Source organism: Durotheca rogersii (assembly GCF_024521655.1).
Source record: "Durotheca rogersii strain YMJ 92031201 chromosome Unknown GGS23scaffold_21, whole genome shotgun sequence".
In the NCBI taxonomy this organism is placed as follows: domain Eukaryota; kingdom Fungi; phylum Ascomycota; class Sordariomycetes; order Xylariales; family Xylariaceae; genus Durotheca; species Durotheca rogersii.
In genome coordinates, this window is record NW_026251252.1 from 264,536 (window position 1) to 279,271 (window position 14,736).

A 14,736-nucleotide genomic window follows, 5' to 3' on the forward strand; every position below is an offset into this window, starting at 1 on the left:
CCGACCCCGCCTCGGACCCCCGGCGATGCCCTCTGTCTCGGTTTGGTCGCATGCTGGTAGGCTGGTTCCATCTCACCTCATTTTCTGTTACCACATACGCATCGACAGGCGCGAGCTGATGGCAACTGAGGTCACTCCTCACCTGAGCCAAGCGGTCAAGATAGCTGGTTATGGGGACAGCAATTCATTCCGAGGCAAGCAGACCCGTCTGTCGAGCCGGTGAATGATGCCACACCACTGGTCACACGGCCGACGGATTCTCGTGCCTACGCCGTGCCTGTTACCTATGAGATTGGTGGCCTCTCTTCCCAAGGCGCCGGGATGGGGGATTGCTACTTTGTCGGTCAGGCGGCCTGCATATCGGCACCGCCTCGACATACTGCTCGACCAGCAACCAGCGACGGCGTCGTTGCGCCGCCGCCGCACGAGGAATGGAATCCACCAAGCTAATGCAGATCAGATTCGGTCCTTTTTGGCCGTGCGGCGCTCGTGACCGTTGGGCGTTGCGATGTTCGTTTTGTTTTGATTTTATCTTTTTTTTTCATTATTCCTATACTTGTCGTTACGGCTTGTTTTTTTTTTCCCCCTGCGCACCAGTCTTTTGTTTTTATTGTTATTAATGTTTCGACTCGGAAATGCGGCGAAATCAGCCGCTCTCTCCCGCTACATATTTACCTCCCTACCTTCTAATCTCCCAATCTATTGATGACATTCTATTTACAAATCTGCACATCTTCGTCCAATCCGGCTACCTAGGTAGGTATCTCTAGAAGCCCTTCTGCTCGCCAGACGGCTTGACCCATGTCCAGCGACTTCGCGACCTGGGCGTGCTGTTGCCCCGTGTCGAGTTATTCGATACCGATACCTAGATCAGTCTGAACTACGCGCCCCGAGCAGACGATAGGAAACACACACACTGTCTCTCTAACTCCCGCACGCACACCCCCCCTCCCCCCCCCCCCCCCTCTCTCTCTCTCTCACGCTACCCCTAGTAATATTGGCGTTGGCCGGTGATCCCGGTGATATACCTACCTACACGAACCGCACATACGTAATATGGACGCTACATAATCTAACTCTATAATACCTGCCCACAAACCTATCCAGGGAGCAGATCTGGTGTGGACACAACATGCTACGTAGGCTCGCATGCATGTGCTTTCTATTACGCCTCATGCACGGAGACCCGAAATTCGTGGTTTGATCCCGGCCCTCCTCGACATCCTCGTTGGGCCCGCTGGTCAATCTATGGGCTCCCAGAGGACGGCCTATCGCACATCGACACAGGGCTTGTGAGATAGATACAGGACTGTACAACCGCCATACATAAACACCGCCTTTACACGACCTCATAGACTCAGACGTTGCACCACTCCTCACGACTGAGATAAAGAGCCTGGCTAGGTTAACGTTCCCGGACTCGCAGCAAACATCTCGTGTGACTGGCTCGGCACGAAGCGCTCCAGAGCTAACCGGGGGAGCAGCACTACGTTGCCAGCATGCCTTTTCTGTCTGTTGACCTAGAGCCAAGGGGCTCCCATGTACATGCTTCCAAGCTGCGAGAAGCTACATTGTCAGAATTAGGAAGGTGAGCGACATTCCAGTGGCTAGAATGCAGAGAGTCCTCGCCATAACGTTGTGCAGCATGCGCATATCCCGGATGTCGAGGCTCGATGATTATATCGTGCCGTCTTGCGAAGTCTATTTAACCCACGGGAATCCTCCCGGGCCGCCCATTCCCACGGAGGGACCAGTCTGTATATTCTCAGCATCCGTCGATCCCCTTTCGACTTTGCCGTGTCCCTCCCTCCCTCCCCTCCCTCATAAACTGCTCTGTGCCCGGCGGCCGGCTTGACACTTTGCATCAAGCTCATAAGGTTCACGGAAAGGGATAGGCACGATGCACACCAGCCTGCTCAAAGGTCTTCTGACCTTGATTCCATTATGGGGTACTTGTTTACTAGCGTACGAGGTCAAGGTGAGAACCTCGACGCATAGTACGCCTTTATACGTGCCCATCGAACTTACACAGCAGTTTAGACTCCTCCGTTAGACACTGACTGGACTTACTCCGTCGGTACACACCCCTGGCCAGAGCACCCACGTCCGTTGCTTCAGCGTTCACACTGGCAGAGCCTGAACGGCATTTGGAAATGGCGGCGAGCATCGTCCTCGACTGACCCTCCGCCGGACAGTGAGGCGGCCCAATCTGACATCCTGGTGCCGTCGTGCATAGAAAGCGGACTCTCAGGCGTTATGGAGCAGGACACGATATATTCGTGGTATTCAACCGAGTTCACCGTTCCTAAGGGATTCGCTGAGAGGGGTCGCCGGGTGCTGTTGAATTTTGAAGCTGTTGACCATCAGGCTACCGTCCTCGTCAATGGTGATCAAGTTGGAATTCATGTTGGCGGCTATTGGCAGTTCACCTTCGACATCACTGATCACCTTTCTTCCAACGGCACCAACCGCTTACAGGTATTGGTCTTTGACCCTACCGATGGTGATGGTAAGGGTTTCCTCTCTGATTGCTTACGCCTTGAATATGCCATACTTATCGACGTGCATTGTAGGTGCTATGAATCCCGTCGGCAAGCAGACCCGGAGACCGTCACATATCTTTTATACTCCTTGCTCTGGAATATGGCAGTCCGTAAGTGCAGCTACCGCAACTATATTCGGCAAGATCATATCTAGTCGGTGCTGACGGGACCAACTGTAGGTGTGGCTCGAGTCGGTTCCGTCCACATATATCCAGCAGCTTGATGTGACTGCGGATATGTCCGGCCAAGGTAAGCAGAATTCCTGGGGGAGATCAGCCAGGGAGGTTGTAATATTGACAAACGTTCTACCCAGTCAACGTAACTGTTGCGAGCAATGGGGAATCTGACCCAGTGACTGTCTCCGTCATTGACAGTGAGGGCAACGAGGTGGCGTCAGCGAAGGGCGTTGCCAACCAGCCGTTTGATTTCACTGTAGATTCTCCCGAATTATGGTCTCCGGACTCGCCAACTCTGTTAGTATCTCGTTTTTCCCCTCGTCTTCTTGGTGGCACGGCAGCTAAACATTTGCGAAGCTACAACCTCACAATCAAGCTTGGGGGTGATACCGTGTGCTCTTACACCGGCTTCAGAACCCTTTCCATTGGCGAGATTGATGGAATCAAGCGCCCGCTTCTCAATGGCGAGTTCGTCTTTCAATTCGGAACCCTCGATCAGGGATTTTGGCCTGACGGTCTTCACACGCCGCCCAACCGCGAGGCCATGGTCTTCGATCTCAAGGTCCTCAAGAGTCTAGGCGTCAACATGTTGCGAAAGCACATCAAAGTGGAGACGGCGCTCTTTTACCAGGCGTGCGATCAGCTCGGACTGCTACTCATTCAGGACATGCCATCTATGCCTCTGCGGACGCCGAACGCGGCCCAACAGGCTGAATGGGAACGCCAGCTTGAGATACTCATCAAGCAACACAGGAATTATCCCAGCATTTATACTTGGGTATGTTAGTTCGAATGAATATTTGAATCCTCTGCTGTCTAACAAGCCACTAGGTCATCTATAATGAAGGATGGGGCCAAATCCAGAATGGATACTACCCAGAGTTCGGACTGACGGATCGGGTCAAAGCACTGGATCCTACCCGATTCGTTGACGCAACGTCCGGATGGAACGACCACGGAGCTGGTGACTGGCACGACAATCACCACTATGCCAACCCTCAATGCGGCACACCGTTCTATTCGCTTCAGTCGACGCCCTACGACCGTAACCGGATTTCCATCCAAGGCGAATTCGGAGGGATCGGGCACAACGTCTCAGAGGAGCACTTGTGGAAGGTCCAAGCAGCCATAAACACGATCAACCAGACCTACGAGATAGACGAGGACCTCGACGCCTACAATTACCGCGGTCACCTCTTGATGTCAGAGCTGCGCGAGCAAGTCGAGAAATACGCGTGCTCGGGGGCGGTGTGGACGTGAGTTGGCCCTATATTTCCTTTTTTTTTTCTTCCTTTCCCCTTCTCTGTCCCCGACGTGTTCCGTTGTCCTATACCAGTTGATGCCCATTTCAGGCTAACATCGCGCAGACAAACGACCGACGTGGAAGGCGAAGTCAACGGCTTTCTCACGTACGACCGCCGAATACTGCGCCTGGACAGGGAGCAGTGGCGAGCGGACATTCAGGCCCTCTACGACGCGGCAGCAACCCGCGGTGGTAAGTCATCGAGCAAGAGGAGGGCTCCTGAGCCGTTGTAGATGGGATGGAATGTTATATATTCACATGTTTATAAGATGTGGTGTTGTATATTGTTCACGGAATATACAATGACAAGAGTAATAATGGTGACTAATAAACCTCCCGGGGCAGTATTAGCTCCATGTCGTACGCTGGCGTCACCAGTTGTTTTGTGACGCTCTTACTAAATACCCCTTTAGTAGCTTTCCCACCATGCAACCAAATGTAGTATTTGGAATGTAACAAGCCTATAAATAAGTCTCCCCAACCGAACGGAATGTGCTATTAGTATTTCCAGTTTCACGTGACGGATCCCCTATATAAAAAAAAAAACTCTTGTACCTACCTAGGCAGCTACGGCGGGCCTTCGGCCGTCTCGAGATTCGGAGGAGAACCTGATAATAGCAATCATCTTCTCCTGGGGTTATTAGCAATGCGTGGCCAAGACAAACCGGCTTATCGTCAGTACCAGCCCCACACGTACGGGCGAAAGTTGGTACCTAAGTTCTCTAGAAGACAAACGCGGAGTCGTCTCCGGGCGGGATGGTAGGCCTGCTGTGGTGGTGTGAGGTGCCTCGGGGGCGAGGGAGCGAGGGGTGCGTGTTTTGTGGGAGGCCGGTGGCGAGGCTGGATACGTGTTTGGATATCTACGAGTAAGTCCCTTGGTAGAAAAAAAGGGGGGGGGGGATGGTGAGGGTAGGCAGTTGTTTGTCTTGCGCTGGGTTTGTTCGTAGGTTGGGGCTGTGAGTCATTGGTGGGTGGGTTTGGGGTGGTGAATGGACGGACGGGTTGGTTGGCAGGTGAATAGGTAAGTAGGGTAGGTAGGTAGATAGGTTCGAGATAGGGTTGGAGATGGGTTAGTAAGTTGGCGGCTGAGTCTGTAGGTAGGTAAGTAGGTTGACAGGTTGACAGGTTGACAGGCTGACAGGTCGGTAGGTCGGTAGGCTGGTAGGTTGGCAGGCAACTTAGTAGGCAGACGAACTGGTGACAGGCAGCCAAGCAGGCAACCAACAAATCGGTAAGAAAGGACATATATCTATTAATCTGCCTTCCTGTCCAACCTCCTACCCCCATCTACCACCTTACTGGCCTACCAGCCTACCAATCTACCAGCTTACCTACTAACTTACTAACCTACCCGCCGTCCACTCACCCACCTGCTTACTTGGCAACTCCTTTTCCTTCAGTGTCAGTTGTAAATTAGGGTAGTTATCCAATTGAGTGCCCCTAACTACTTGTTTGTCCATTGCGTAGAATCTGAATTGTGATGTGCAACGTTTGTTTTGTTAGGCCTGTGACTGGTGGCAAAATAAAGGGGTCAATGAACCTGTTAACAATGCCTATAATAACAACCCCACAGCATTGTTTATCTCAATGACATGGTAACCACACCGTAGGAACAGTCAAGCATTAGAGTTGTAGATAAGCCCACCCAAGTGGCAGGCTGTGCTAACTTAGTAGCTCAGGCCTGACTATCATGAGAGGCAACATGCCCGTTTTTTAACGCTCTGCCCCAGGAGAATCTTACACAGCGAAACACAATATACGATGTGCTTCCCCATGTTCTCGTAGAATGACAGCACGGTCCATGCTTGCCTGAGCCTCCGACATCTCGTGGTATCCCGGGTGCTACGTAACGGGGACTAAACACACTCATTCCCATTTAGCCCCCTTCGATCCCACATCTAGGTTCTAGGAGTACTTGTACGATTGAGCGTACTTGTGTGAGGGCAGCGTTCTTCTATGGTGTGTAGTTACATGGGTGGGCAGCAGGAACCTCGTTCGGTGAGTCCTGTTGTCCTATGTTGTTCTGACAGGACTAGCAAATCATCTGTCCTACCCCGACAACCCTCTCCTACGTTGATAATGATATACCTAACAGTTGCGCTTGTAGGTATTCTTCTCTAGTACGTACAATATCGTCCTGCGGTTGATAAACTAATGCCTGAATAATAGAATGGGTGGTGGCGAATAGATTAGTAGACAACTTAGGTTGATATTAGGCAACTTGGGTCGGTCAGACAATGCTCCCGCGAAAAAGGGGGGCCGCCCTCGCAAACCACCGGGGCGACCACATTGATGCCTCATCTAGCAGAGGTTGATGCGCCAAGGCAAATACGTTATCAAATTCACTGAATATCCATCAAAGAGTAGTCGTCTACGTCCCTCCACTCTCCTTTAATTCTCTCTCCTCCTGCCGAAGCTCTACACACTCTTCGCATCCACCGCATACACAGAAGAAACCAGCACTTCTTCCGACTTGCACCCGCCCACATCATGCCTAAATTAATTTTATCCCTGTCTTCCCAGCTTGAAGCTGCGAAGAGGCAGATCGAGGAAATCTCCAGGCGGAACCGCGAACTGGAGGCAGAGAATCTAGAGCTCAGGGCACTACTTCTGAAGCACAGAGCACGACTCCCCCAACAACCATGCCGGCCGAAAATCAACAAGGGCTTCCTTCAACCAACTGTTTCTTCCCGGAGCCGAAGTGTTACAGCCACTCCTCAAGAACACACCCCAAAACACGCAGATCCACGACGAAACGCCACGATACACGGCATCCCTTACCAATACCAAGATGGGAAGCTCGCCAGAATAGGACCCTACAACTCTGGGTGGACTGGCTACATGCTATCTACAGCCTCCTCTCAAGCCAAGGCAAAGCCGAAGGCTGGATGGGGGCCCGGAGCGTGGGTCATTGGCTGGGAAAACCAGTGGACCACACCGACTACACCAACTACGCCAACTACGCCAACTACGCCAACTACATCAACTACATCAACGACAACTGAAGACACCATGACAACCACAACTACACCAGCAACCACAGATTCGGATGGGCCAAGTGAGTCAACCCCTGAGCCATTCACTCCTCTAACCAGCCCTACGGACGAAGAGGAAGTAGAACTAAACAGTATCAGCGACGAGTCGCTGTCCTCTCGATCCGAGCTCAACAGGGAGGTGCCCAACCACCTCCTCGACACGCCGATGCGCAGCGAAACCATCTACAACCACCTGCGGCGGCTGCTGCGTCTCGCGCAGGAGATCTTCTTCGCCAACGTGGGGCAGCACATGCCGTGGGCCGCGCGCAGGTTCCTCGGGCCGCACGAGGTGCAGTTCGGGCGGACGGAGATGGAGCCGGTAGTGGCGTGCGCGGGCCACGACATCCGCCGCGCCGTCGACGACGTCGCGGACCTGCGCAACACGGTGTCGCACTACGGCAACGGCGAGGCGTGCCACGGCGTGGGCTACTACGACCGGCTGGGGCGCGGCGTGCAGCGGCTGGCGGTGGCGCTCGGCGACGCGGCGGCGGCGCGGCGCGCGCGCCGGCTGCGCGACGCCTTCCTGGCCGCGGCCGACGCCGCCCGCCGCGAGGTCGAGGCCCTCGGCCTGCTCGCCGCCCTGCCCGGCGCCCGCCCCTGGCAGCCCCACCACGCGCAGGCCTTCCAGAGGATCGTCGCCACGCCCTACGCCGCCGAGCGCCTGCCGCGGGGCGTGCTGCTGGCGGTGCGGGACTGGGACACGAGGCGGCCCAGGCCGAGTAGGGGCGCGTGGGCCCCCGGCGATCTCGCGGAGCAGTGGGCGTGAATACGAGGAGACGGGGAGGAGAGGAGCGGGAGGGATGGGGATTGGGAAGACGGGGACGGGATCGATGGGAGATTGGGCATTGTGGCTTAGGGGCCTGTCGCGTACGGGACCAGCCCTTGATATACCTACCTACCTATGCCCACATATGCAAGTCGGAGAATGCAGGCGTCTACGTCTTACGCGATAATAGTATCACCTTTTCGTCGCAGTCCATAGCGGAATGCTACGTATTACGACATCTGGCTCGTTCCCCGCACATCATATCTTTCGCGACATGCAGTGAATAACTATGTGTAAATAGACAGCCCCCTGTCTCCGTAACCGTATACGAAGAGGTGAGATGGAAATTGGCTGATTTTTGTCTGCTGTGTCCCGGAGACTCGTAGTTGTGTCAATCCGGGTGTAATACCAGGGGTACTCTCACTGCAGCCGGACACCGCAGCAAGGCCCGGTAAGACCTAAAAGCAGCCGCATCTAGGTTGCGTGAGGCGTGCTGACGCGTTCGTGTTAAAGAACATATTGTAACCTCCAGGTTGAGTTTCCCGTCTCTTAGCGGCAATACCTAGGTAATTCAAGGCCCATGCTACATACACACTGACGCTATTTAAGAACAATATCACAACGAGTCAGCTCATCCCTGTAATATCGTAACAACGCAGGTTATACTGCGGAGTTGCTCTGGCGGACTCTCCTGGTTGGAATCAGCACCCGCAGGGCTACTTGGGTAGCTTAAGAGATGGCGAATAGGGGCTCCCAAACTCTATAGTATCATACAGTGTTAACTGCACTGTCGAGAACAACAGTTTTGGTTGTCAGTGCACCAAATGTTCATTAGGTATATTATATATAATGGCGTCGATAAAAGCTACGTGTGCAAGCCTTCATAATCGGATAAATTGGTATGGGCCTCAAGGTTTTGGGTGCTCTCGGCTCGAAGGTTGCGTTTCACCCCCTCTTTACCCCTACTCCCTATACCACCATCCGGGCCACGGCCTGGCGGTCGCCGTTCTCGAGGAGGCTTTCGCGCCCTTCTCGGTAGACTGCCAGCCAAGCTTGCGTAGGGCGTAGGCGCACGCTTGTGTGTGTGTGTGTGTGTGTGTGTGTGTGTGTGTGGTGAAGTTGGGTTAGGACAAGCGGGGAAAAGGGGACTCCCGTCTGTGCAGTTTTTAGGCACCGGCGTGGGTTTATAATAGCGATCCCCGGCCATATATCTCTCTGGCACGCCTTCGTCTCTTGTCATCTATCCCAACTTGCATAACGTGGGCTGTTCTCAAGCTGCTGCCTAATATGGGGCAACGGGAGCGGCTGTCTATTTTCTGCTCTGCCATGTGTGGTGGGCAGGGGGCTTGATGCTGCAGATAGGTGCTAGGTGCTATGATGTCCAACACGATAATGAGCTGTCCTATTTTGAGTATAGTACCATTATAAATTATTCTGAGCCATTCTGTAACGGTGTGTTGGAGATACGGTTATCGGTTGGAGATGAATATGGTGAGAAGTCGGAAGCTCTGTGAGTTCTGTGCTGTTGGAGGAGGAATAAACCACCCTCTCTTACTCATCTAACTATCTTAGATGGTTGCCAAACACCTGCGTTACCTCACTTCTTATCGGCCCAGACTGAACGAGGAGGAAAAGCACGCTGAAACCACTGGTTAAGGAACGAGAGAATCGCCTTCGACCTTCTCCCCCCCTCCCCCATATCTCTTGACCTCTCCTAGAGTAGAGAAGAATGCATCGTGCTAGTTTTCGCTAGCGCTGAATGTGGTAAGACCCGCTCTCCATGTGTAAATACTCAAACCCCGGCTTTCTGGCCCCCAACGTCTTCTCCTGAATGACTGCGCACTTACACCGCATAGTATCCTCCGCTCCGCCAAATATGTTTTTATTGCCACGGCCATGGCTATAGTACGGCTTGGATGGCCCGTGGAAATGGAGCGAGACAGGCATAGTGCGATATGGACGCCGAGTGACACTAATAGAAATACCAGTCATGCGCTTCTCCTTGGTGTCTTGTCGCTCTCTTCTCTCTCTCTCTCTCTCTCCTCTCCATTTCTCGCACACCGAAATACTCTCTTTCATACGGACTGCTCGACGTCGAGGTTAATCGCTAATATCTAATCACCGCCCCTATCCCTCGCTTCTTCTCGGTGCTCCCGCGCGTCCCGATCCTGTCTTCTTGGCGCGACACCAGCCGCCCTATCCCCACGTCTTAACCGGCTTCTTGGCGTATCCGCCCAAAGGTTCTCGTGTCGAGTTCTCTCCTGCATTCCTCCGAAGCCGCATCGTCATCTCGCCTCCGCGATGATCTTCGGAAACGCCATCGCCTTCCCCGCCGCCCTAGTCCTGCTCCTGGCGAGACAGGCCGCGGCCAGGACCGACTACAGAGGCTGCGTCTCGTCGCGGACGGTCGTGTTCGGCGGCGCGTCCCTGATCTGGTACCTGCCGGACACCGGAGAGATATGCGAGAACCTCGACTGCGGCGGCGGCCGCGCCCCGCCCAGGACCGACGTCCCCGGCTGCGACTTGTACTCCGGCACCGCCACCTACTCGCCCAGGTACTTGCCCGGCTTTGGCCCCAACGCGACTCCCACGAGCACCGCCGCGAGCCCGACCTCCACGGACTCTGACGCCGCCACCGGCCCCATCACGACGGCGCCGACCGTCACCACGTCCGCCACGGTCGAGTCTGGTGCCGGACCGGACAGCGAGTCTTCTGGCTCTCCTTCCGATTCCCCTTCTTCCTCCCCCACTCCCTCGGGTTCTCAGGGGCCTGAAACCGTCGCCGATCTCGCGTCAACCACCGCTCCGGTTCAGGGCGCGGCAGCTATGCCGACAGCAGGCGCTTTGGGCATGATGGCCGGTATTGCGGCAGGAGTGTTCATGTTTTGAGACGGGGCCGCGTCGCCGCGATTCGTGTGGTCTAGCTGCCTGGACTCAAGCTGGAACCTGGGATGTACCTAATGTGTAGTGGGCTTGCGCTGAGCGAGGCTATGCGTTGGCTGTGGGCGATATGAGCGGACTGGGCAGAGGCCCGGGAGGTTCGAGTGTGGATAATGAAGAACGGATTGTGACCACCAGCATATTCAAAGCGCTCATATACTCGATCGTGAAGGTAACGACCCTCCATGGCAAACAATAGGGGCCCACCAAGCCATGACAAAGGCTGTGGTGTGTGTGAGGCATGGGAAATAAGGTCTGGAGTCCCACCTCCCAAAGGGTAGAGGGTGGGATAACCCTGAGCTAAAAGCGAGGAGGAAAGGAGGCTGAGCTGCTTGAACAAAGGGGGAAGGCCAGCCTGCCCCAGACAATAGCATAGAGGCCATGAACACAGAGTAATGTTTATTCTCTCCAATGGCTGTTGGTGGTTAGTGTGCTGGGGGTGAGGTATCTCAAGTATCTATCGCCGCGACACCCCCAGCCCACCCCCCTATCATCTGGTGAGCTGCCGAGGGGTCATAACCAAGTTTGGACAGTAGTCCTCTCAACAATTGGGTGTCCTGGTCTATTTGGTCAGCAGAGATTGCTAACTCAGATACAGCAAAGATAATCCTCCCTTGTCGTCAGGCAAGCTACAACAAGAGGGTTCACTCCTACGTCTGAGCACAGCAAAATCTAACAGCTACACGGGATAGACCACAGCTTCCATAAAGTCGGTGGAGGTATCACGAACCTGCCTCCGGACTACGAGGGATCACGAACCTGTCTCCGGACTCGGAGATATCCCAATATACCTCTAGTTATCCAACTAGATATACCCATTGCACAGGAGATACCTCCTCAACCACAGCGTAAGTAGACCTAACCCCCAAACCCCAGGCACCCAATTGAATTTTTTTCTATTTTTTCCCCCCTGTCCTCTTCTGTTAGCTGGTGTGCCCTTTCTTGTCTTTTTGTCTCCATCCCGTTTGTGCCTCTTCTCCCAATGCCCCTTGTTTTCTCTTCATGTGAGTCTCCCATGGTTTGTCAAAACAGCCTCTACGCTTGTCAGGTGTGACTTGATGCTTTTGTGTATTATGATGCTTACGAGGATTCAAGTGATCCATGTGGCCCTTCTATCCCAAGCTTGGAGAATCGTGGTACTCGGCAACGCTGGTGTCCAAACAAACCCACACATTACCCCAATCCTGCTACGGGGTGGGGATAGCGTTGAGATCCTACCTACCTCTGACAGAGTCACATTCTGGCCATCCAGTCCCAGTGCTAAGGTGCTACCCCTTACCCCCGTATTTCTAGAGAGAGAGAGAGGGTGGGATAGTATGGGAACGAGGTTATTCCTGAGATCAATTTATTGCGGTACGCTAGAGTAGGATATGTAGACAGAGGAAGAGAGAGAAAGAGAGAGAGATAAGTACGTAAGGTATACCTAGATAGTCCCAAAACAACCATAGTGCGCCATACCCACCGATGACCCAAGGAACCAATCAATCCAACGCTATCCATATCGCGCCGCCGATAGTCGTCGCCAGCACGAACGCGGTCAGGACGCCGGCGCCGGCGCGGTCTCCCGTCGTGGGGGGCTCGTCGTGGGGCAGGCTGATGCCGCGGGAGCCGGCGGTGGGGTCGCCGCGGCTGGTGCCGCCGGTGGTGTTGGTGACGGGGGCGTCGGTGTCGTTGATCAGGAGGGTCGACAGGGCGGCGAGCACGTTCATCTGCTGGCCGGCGCCGACGCGGTCGTCGAAGACCCCCGACGTCCAGTGGAAGCCGCACATGCGCCCGTTCGCGCCGCCCGTGCACTGCGCCGCCGCCGCCGCCGCCGACGTCCGCAGCAGCCCCATCACCCGCGCGCGGATGAACGGCGCCACCTGCGTCGCCGTCGCCACCCACCGGTGCAGGTACCCCTTGAAGCTCAGCATGTCCGTGTTGCAGATGCCCCCCTCGCACGAGATCTCGTACGCCGTCCCGTTCTGGAAGAACAACCGCTCGATTCCGTCGAGGAGGCCGGTGACCCGCTCCTCCCATATCTGGCTCTGGTTCGTCTTTGAAGGGGTCCCCGCCTCCCGTGTTAGCTGATCTTCGATCCTCGCTTTCCTTTTCCCCTCTGCGGATCCTCTCCCTCCGGAATAGGATGGGAAGGTATCTCAAAGGGACGAGTTGGATGAGGAGACAGGTAGGTGGAGAGCGGGAGAGCAATAACTTGGTTACTTACATAGTCGTACATGTACGCAGCCCCTAACAGCAAAACGGCGGCGTTGTAGGAATACTGTACCGGGTTGATGTCGGTGCAGTTAAACGGAACGTGGCCGCCGTCGTAGACGTTGTAGTCCTGGTCAATGTACTTGACGCCCACAAGCCAGTCCCACGTCTCCTCCGCCCATGTCGCGTACGTGTCGTTCTGCGTGTACCGCGCCAGGCGCGCTCCCATGTTGAAGAAGCAGCCGTTGGCGATCGCTGGCGAGGGGTAGGTATTTGTCAGTTATCCAGTCCATCTTACTCATCCCCCTCCATTATTCTCTTTCTCATTTCATCCTTTCTCCTTATTTACCTCCCCTTCCTAAGGTAGATAGTCTGGTATGGCATCCAGGTGTCGGGTAATGGAAATGGCAGAAAGAAAGGGAGTGGGAGAGGGAGGAGAGGAGTCGGCGAGAACTTACTATTCTTGTAATCGTAGCCCCTATTGCTAGGGAAGATCTGCCAGCGCAGGCCGCCGCCACACGTGTCGTCGCGGCGGTCGGGCGAGGCCTGCTCGTTCCAGACGGCCTGGGCGAGGGCGAGCCACTGTGGCCGGTCTGCCGGCGGGTCGCGGAACCTGTTCTCGGCGGCGAGCATGGCCGACATGCCCCAGAAGGCCTGATCGTCATTCCCCAGAGACAGCGTCCAGTTGCGCGGTGCATAGTCCCAGTTCTCGCCTACCTGGAACTGCATCGCCTCGTACGTCACATCGTTGTACGTCTCGTCGCCCGTGAAGTGCCAATAGTCTATCATCGTACCCCACAGCGCACCGCCCTGCCACCTATAATGCGCGGCCGCCTCTAGTCAGTTTGAATTTCACTTCGTCTCATTTTGAGAATGCTTCCTCGTCTGCGATAGTGGAATGCGGCGAAGGTTAGGGAAGCGCACCAGTAGTAGTCTCCGTCCGGCGGCGGTCCTGGCAGGATGCCCGGCACGTGGCCTGTCTCGTTGCCGTGATAAAAGGTCATCAAGTCGTAGGCGACCTGACTAGCAGCATTTCGGATGGATTCTGGGGGAGGTACGTTGAGCCCGATGATCTTCTTGTTTCCAGCATAGGTGCAGAATGCGGAGCGGCAGCATCCGCCGCTTGCCGAGGCACGACAGAGAGAGAGGGAGAAGAACAGCGCGGGAAAGCAAATTCACTCACCTGGAGAGTCGAGATTGACCTCGAGGGCCGCTAAGACGGTCGCCGGAGCGAGCCATAGCAGGCGTAGCAGATGGCCGATGAACATGGTTGCTTACGGCTCATTCGCAAGAGGTTCACTGTCGACACACTAGACGAAGCAGACGAGGTCTTAAGATCGCAAGCGGCATCATACAATGTGTACGTAATATGGTTGTAGCGCATCCTAGCAAGTATCGATCGACCTTATTCGGGTAGGATGTTTGGGTTGGTTACTCTCGTCGAATAGATCACCGCCAAGCCAACTAATACGCGTACACGGAGCGATGATGAGCTGCCTCTTGGCTGCAAAGAATCCTACACATTACTAATGGACGAGGACGGGCGGTGCTGACCTGCGGTCCTTGGGGTTCGAGTTCTCTCTACCACGAGAGCATCGAGAGTCTGACATGCTGGGTTCGCCCTACGGGTGCGCCGGGACTTTAAACGAACCGGCCATGGACCACTCTCCAGGGGCCATTGACCACTGGAGGGGGGCGTGTTACGTAGTATTTTGTACGGCTCTCGGCTTGGCTCGAATCACTATTACCGGGGGAACGGGGGTCTGATATGGAGATGGTA

The 14,736-nt window shown here is 54.9% G+C and overlaps 4 protein-coding genes across 4 annotated transcripts; 3 read left to right on the plus strand and 1 right to left on the minus strand.

The window, feature by feature from the left end:
- Positions 1-1,900: 1,900 nt before the first annotated feature.
- Positions 1,901-4,493, plus strand: GGS23DRAFT_613347 (glycoside hydrolase family 2 protein; the record flags this gene model as incomplete). The annotated part of the gene is made up of 8 exons (XM_051520563.1): positions 1,901-1,978; positions 2,041-2,509; positions 2,574-2,653; positions 2,723-2,792; positions 2,857-3,016; positions 3,077-3,497; positions 3,551-3,975; positions 4,087-4,493. The coding sequence occupies 8 exons, from the start codon at positions 1,901-1,903 to the stop codon at positions 4,253-4,255; spliced, it is 1,872 nt and encodes a 623-aa protein (XP_051369537.1). The 3' UTR covers positions 4,256-4,493.
- A 1,971-nt stretch (positions 4,494-6,464) lies between these two features.
- GGS23DRAFT_613357 (uncharacterized protein) lies at positions 6,465-7,830 on the plus strand. Its single transcript, XM_051520564.1, has one exon. The coding sequence runs from the start codon at positions 6,513-6,515 to the stop codon at positions 7,821-7,823; it is 1,311 nt and encodes a 436-aa protein (XP_051369538.1). The 5' UTR covers positions 6,465-6,512; the 3' UTR covers positions 7,824-7,830.
- A 2,294-nt stretch (positions 7,831-10,124) lies between these two features.
- GGS23DRAFT_613361 (uncharacterized protein) lies at positions 10,125-11,952 on the plus strand (the record flags this gene model as incomplete). Its single annotated transcript, XM_051520565.1, has 2 exons — positions 10,125-10,699; positions 11,362-11,952. The coding sequence occupies 2 exons, from the start codon at positions 10,125-10,127 to the stop codon at positions 11,453-11,455; spliced, it is 669 nt and encodes a 222-aa protein (XP_051369539.1). The 3' UTR covers positions 11,456-11,952.
- A 235-nt stretch (positions 11,953-12,187) lies between these two features.
- Positions 12,188-14,607, minus strand: GGS23DRAFT_212099 (glycoside hydrolase family 76 protein). Its single transcript, XM_051511894.1, has 5 exons — positions 14,140-14,607; positions 13,881-14,001; positions 13,415-13,773; positions 12,970-13,211; positions 12,188-12,799 (listed from the first exon to the last, which is right to left on the minus strand). Exons 1-5 carry the CDS (start codon positions 14,222-14,224, stop codon positions 12,245-12,247), a joined length of 1,362 nt encoding a protein of 453 aa, XP_051369540.1. The 5' UTR covers positions 14,225-14,607; the 3' UTR covers positions 12,188-12,244.
- Between the last annotated feature and the right edge of the window lie 129 nt (positions 14,608-14,736).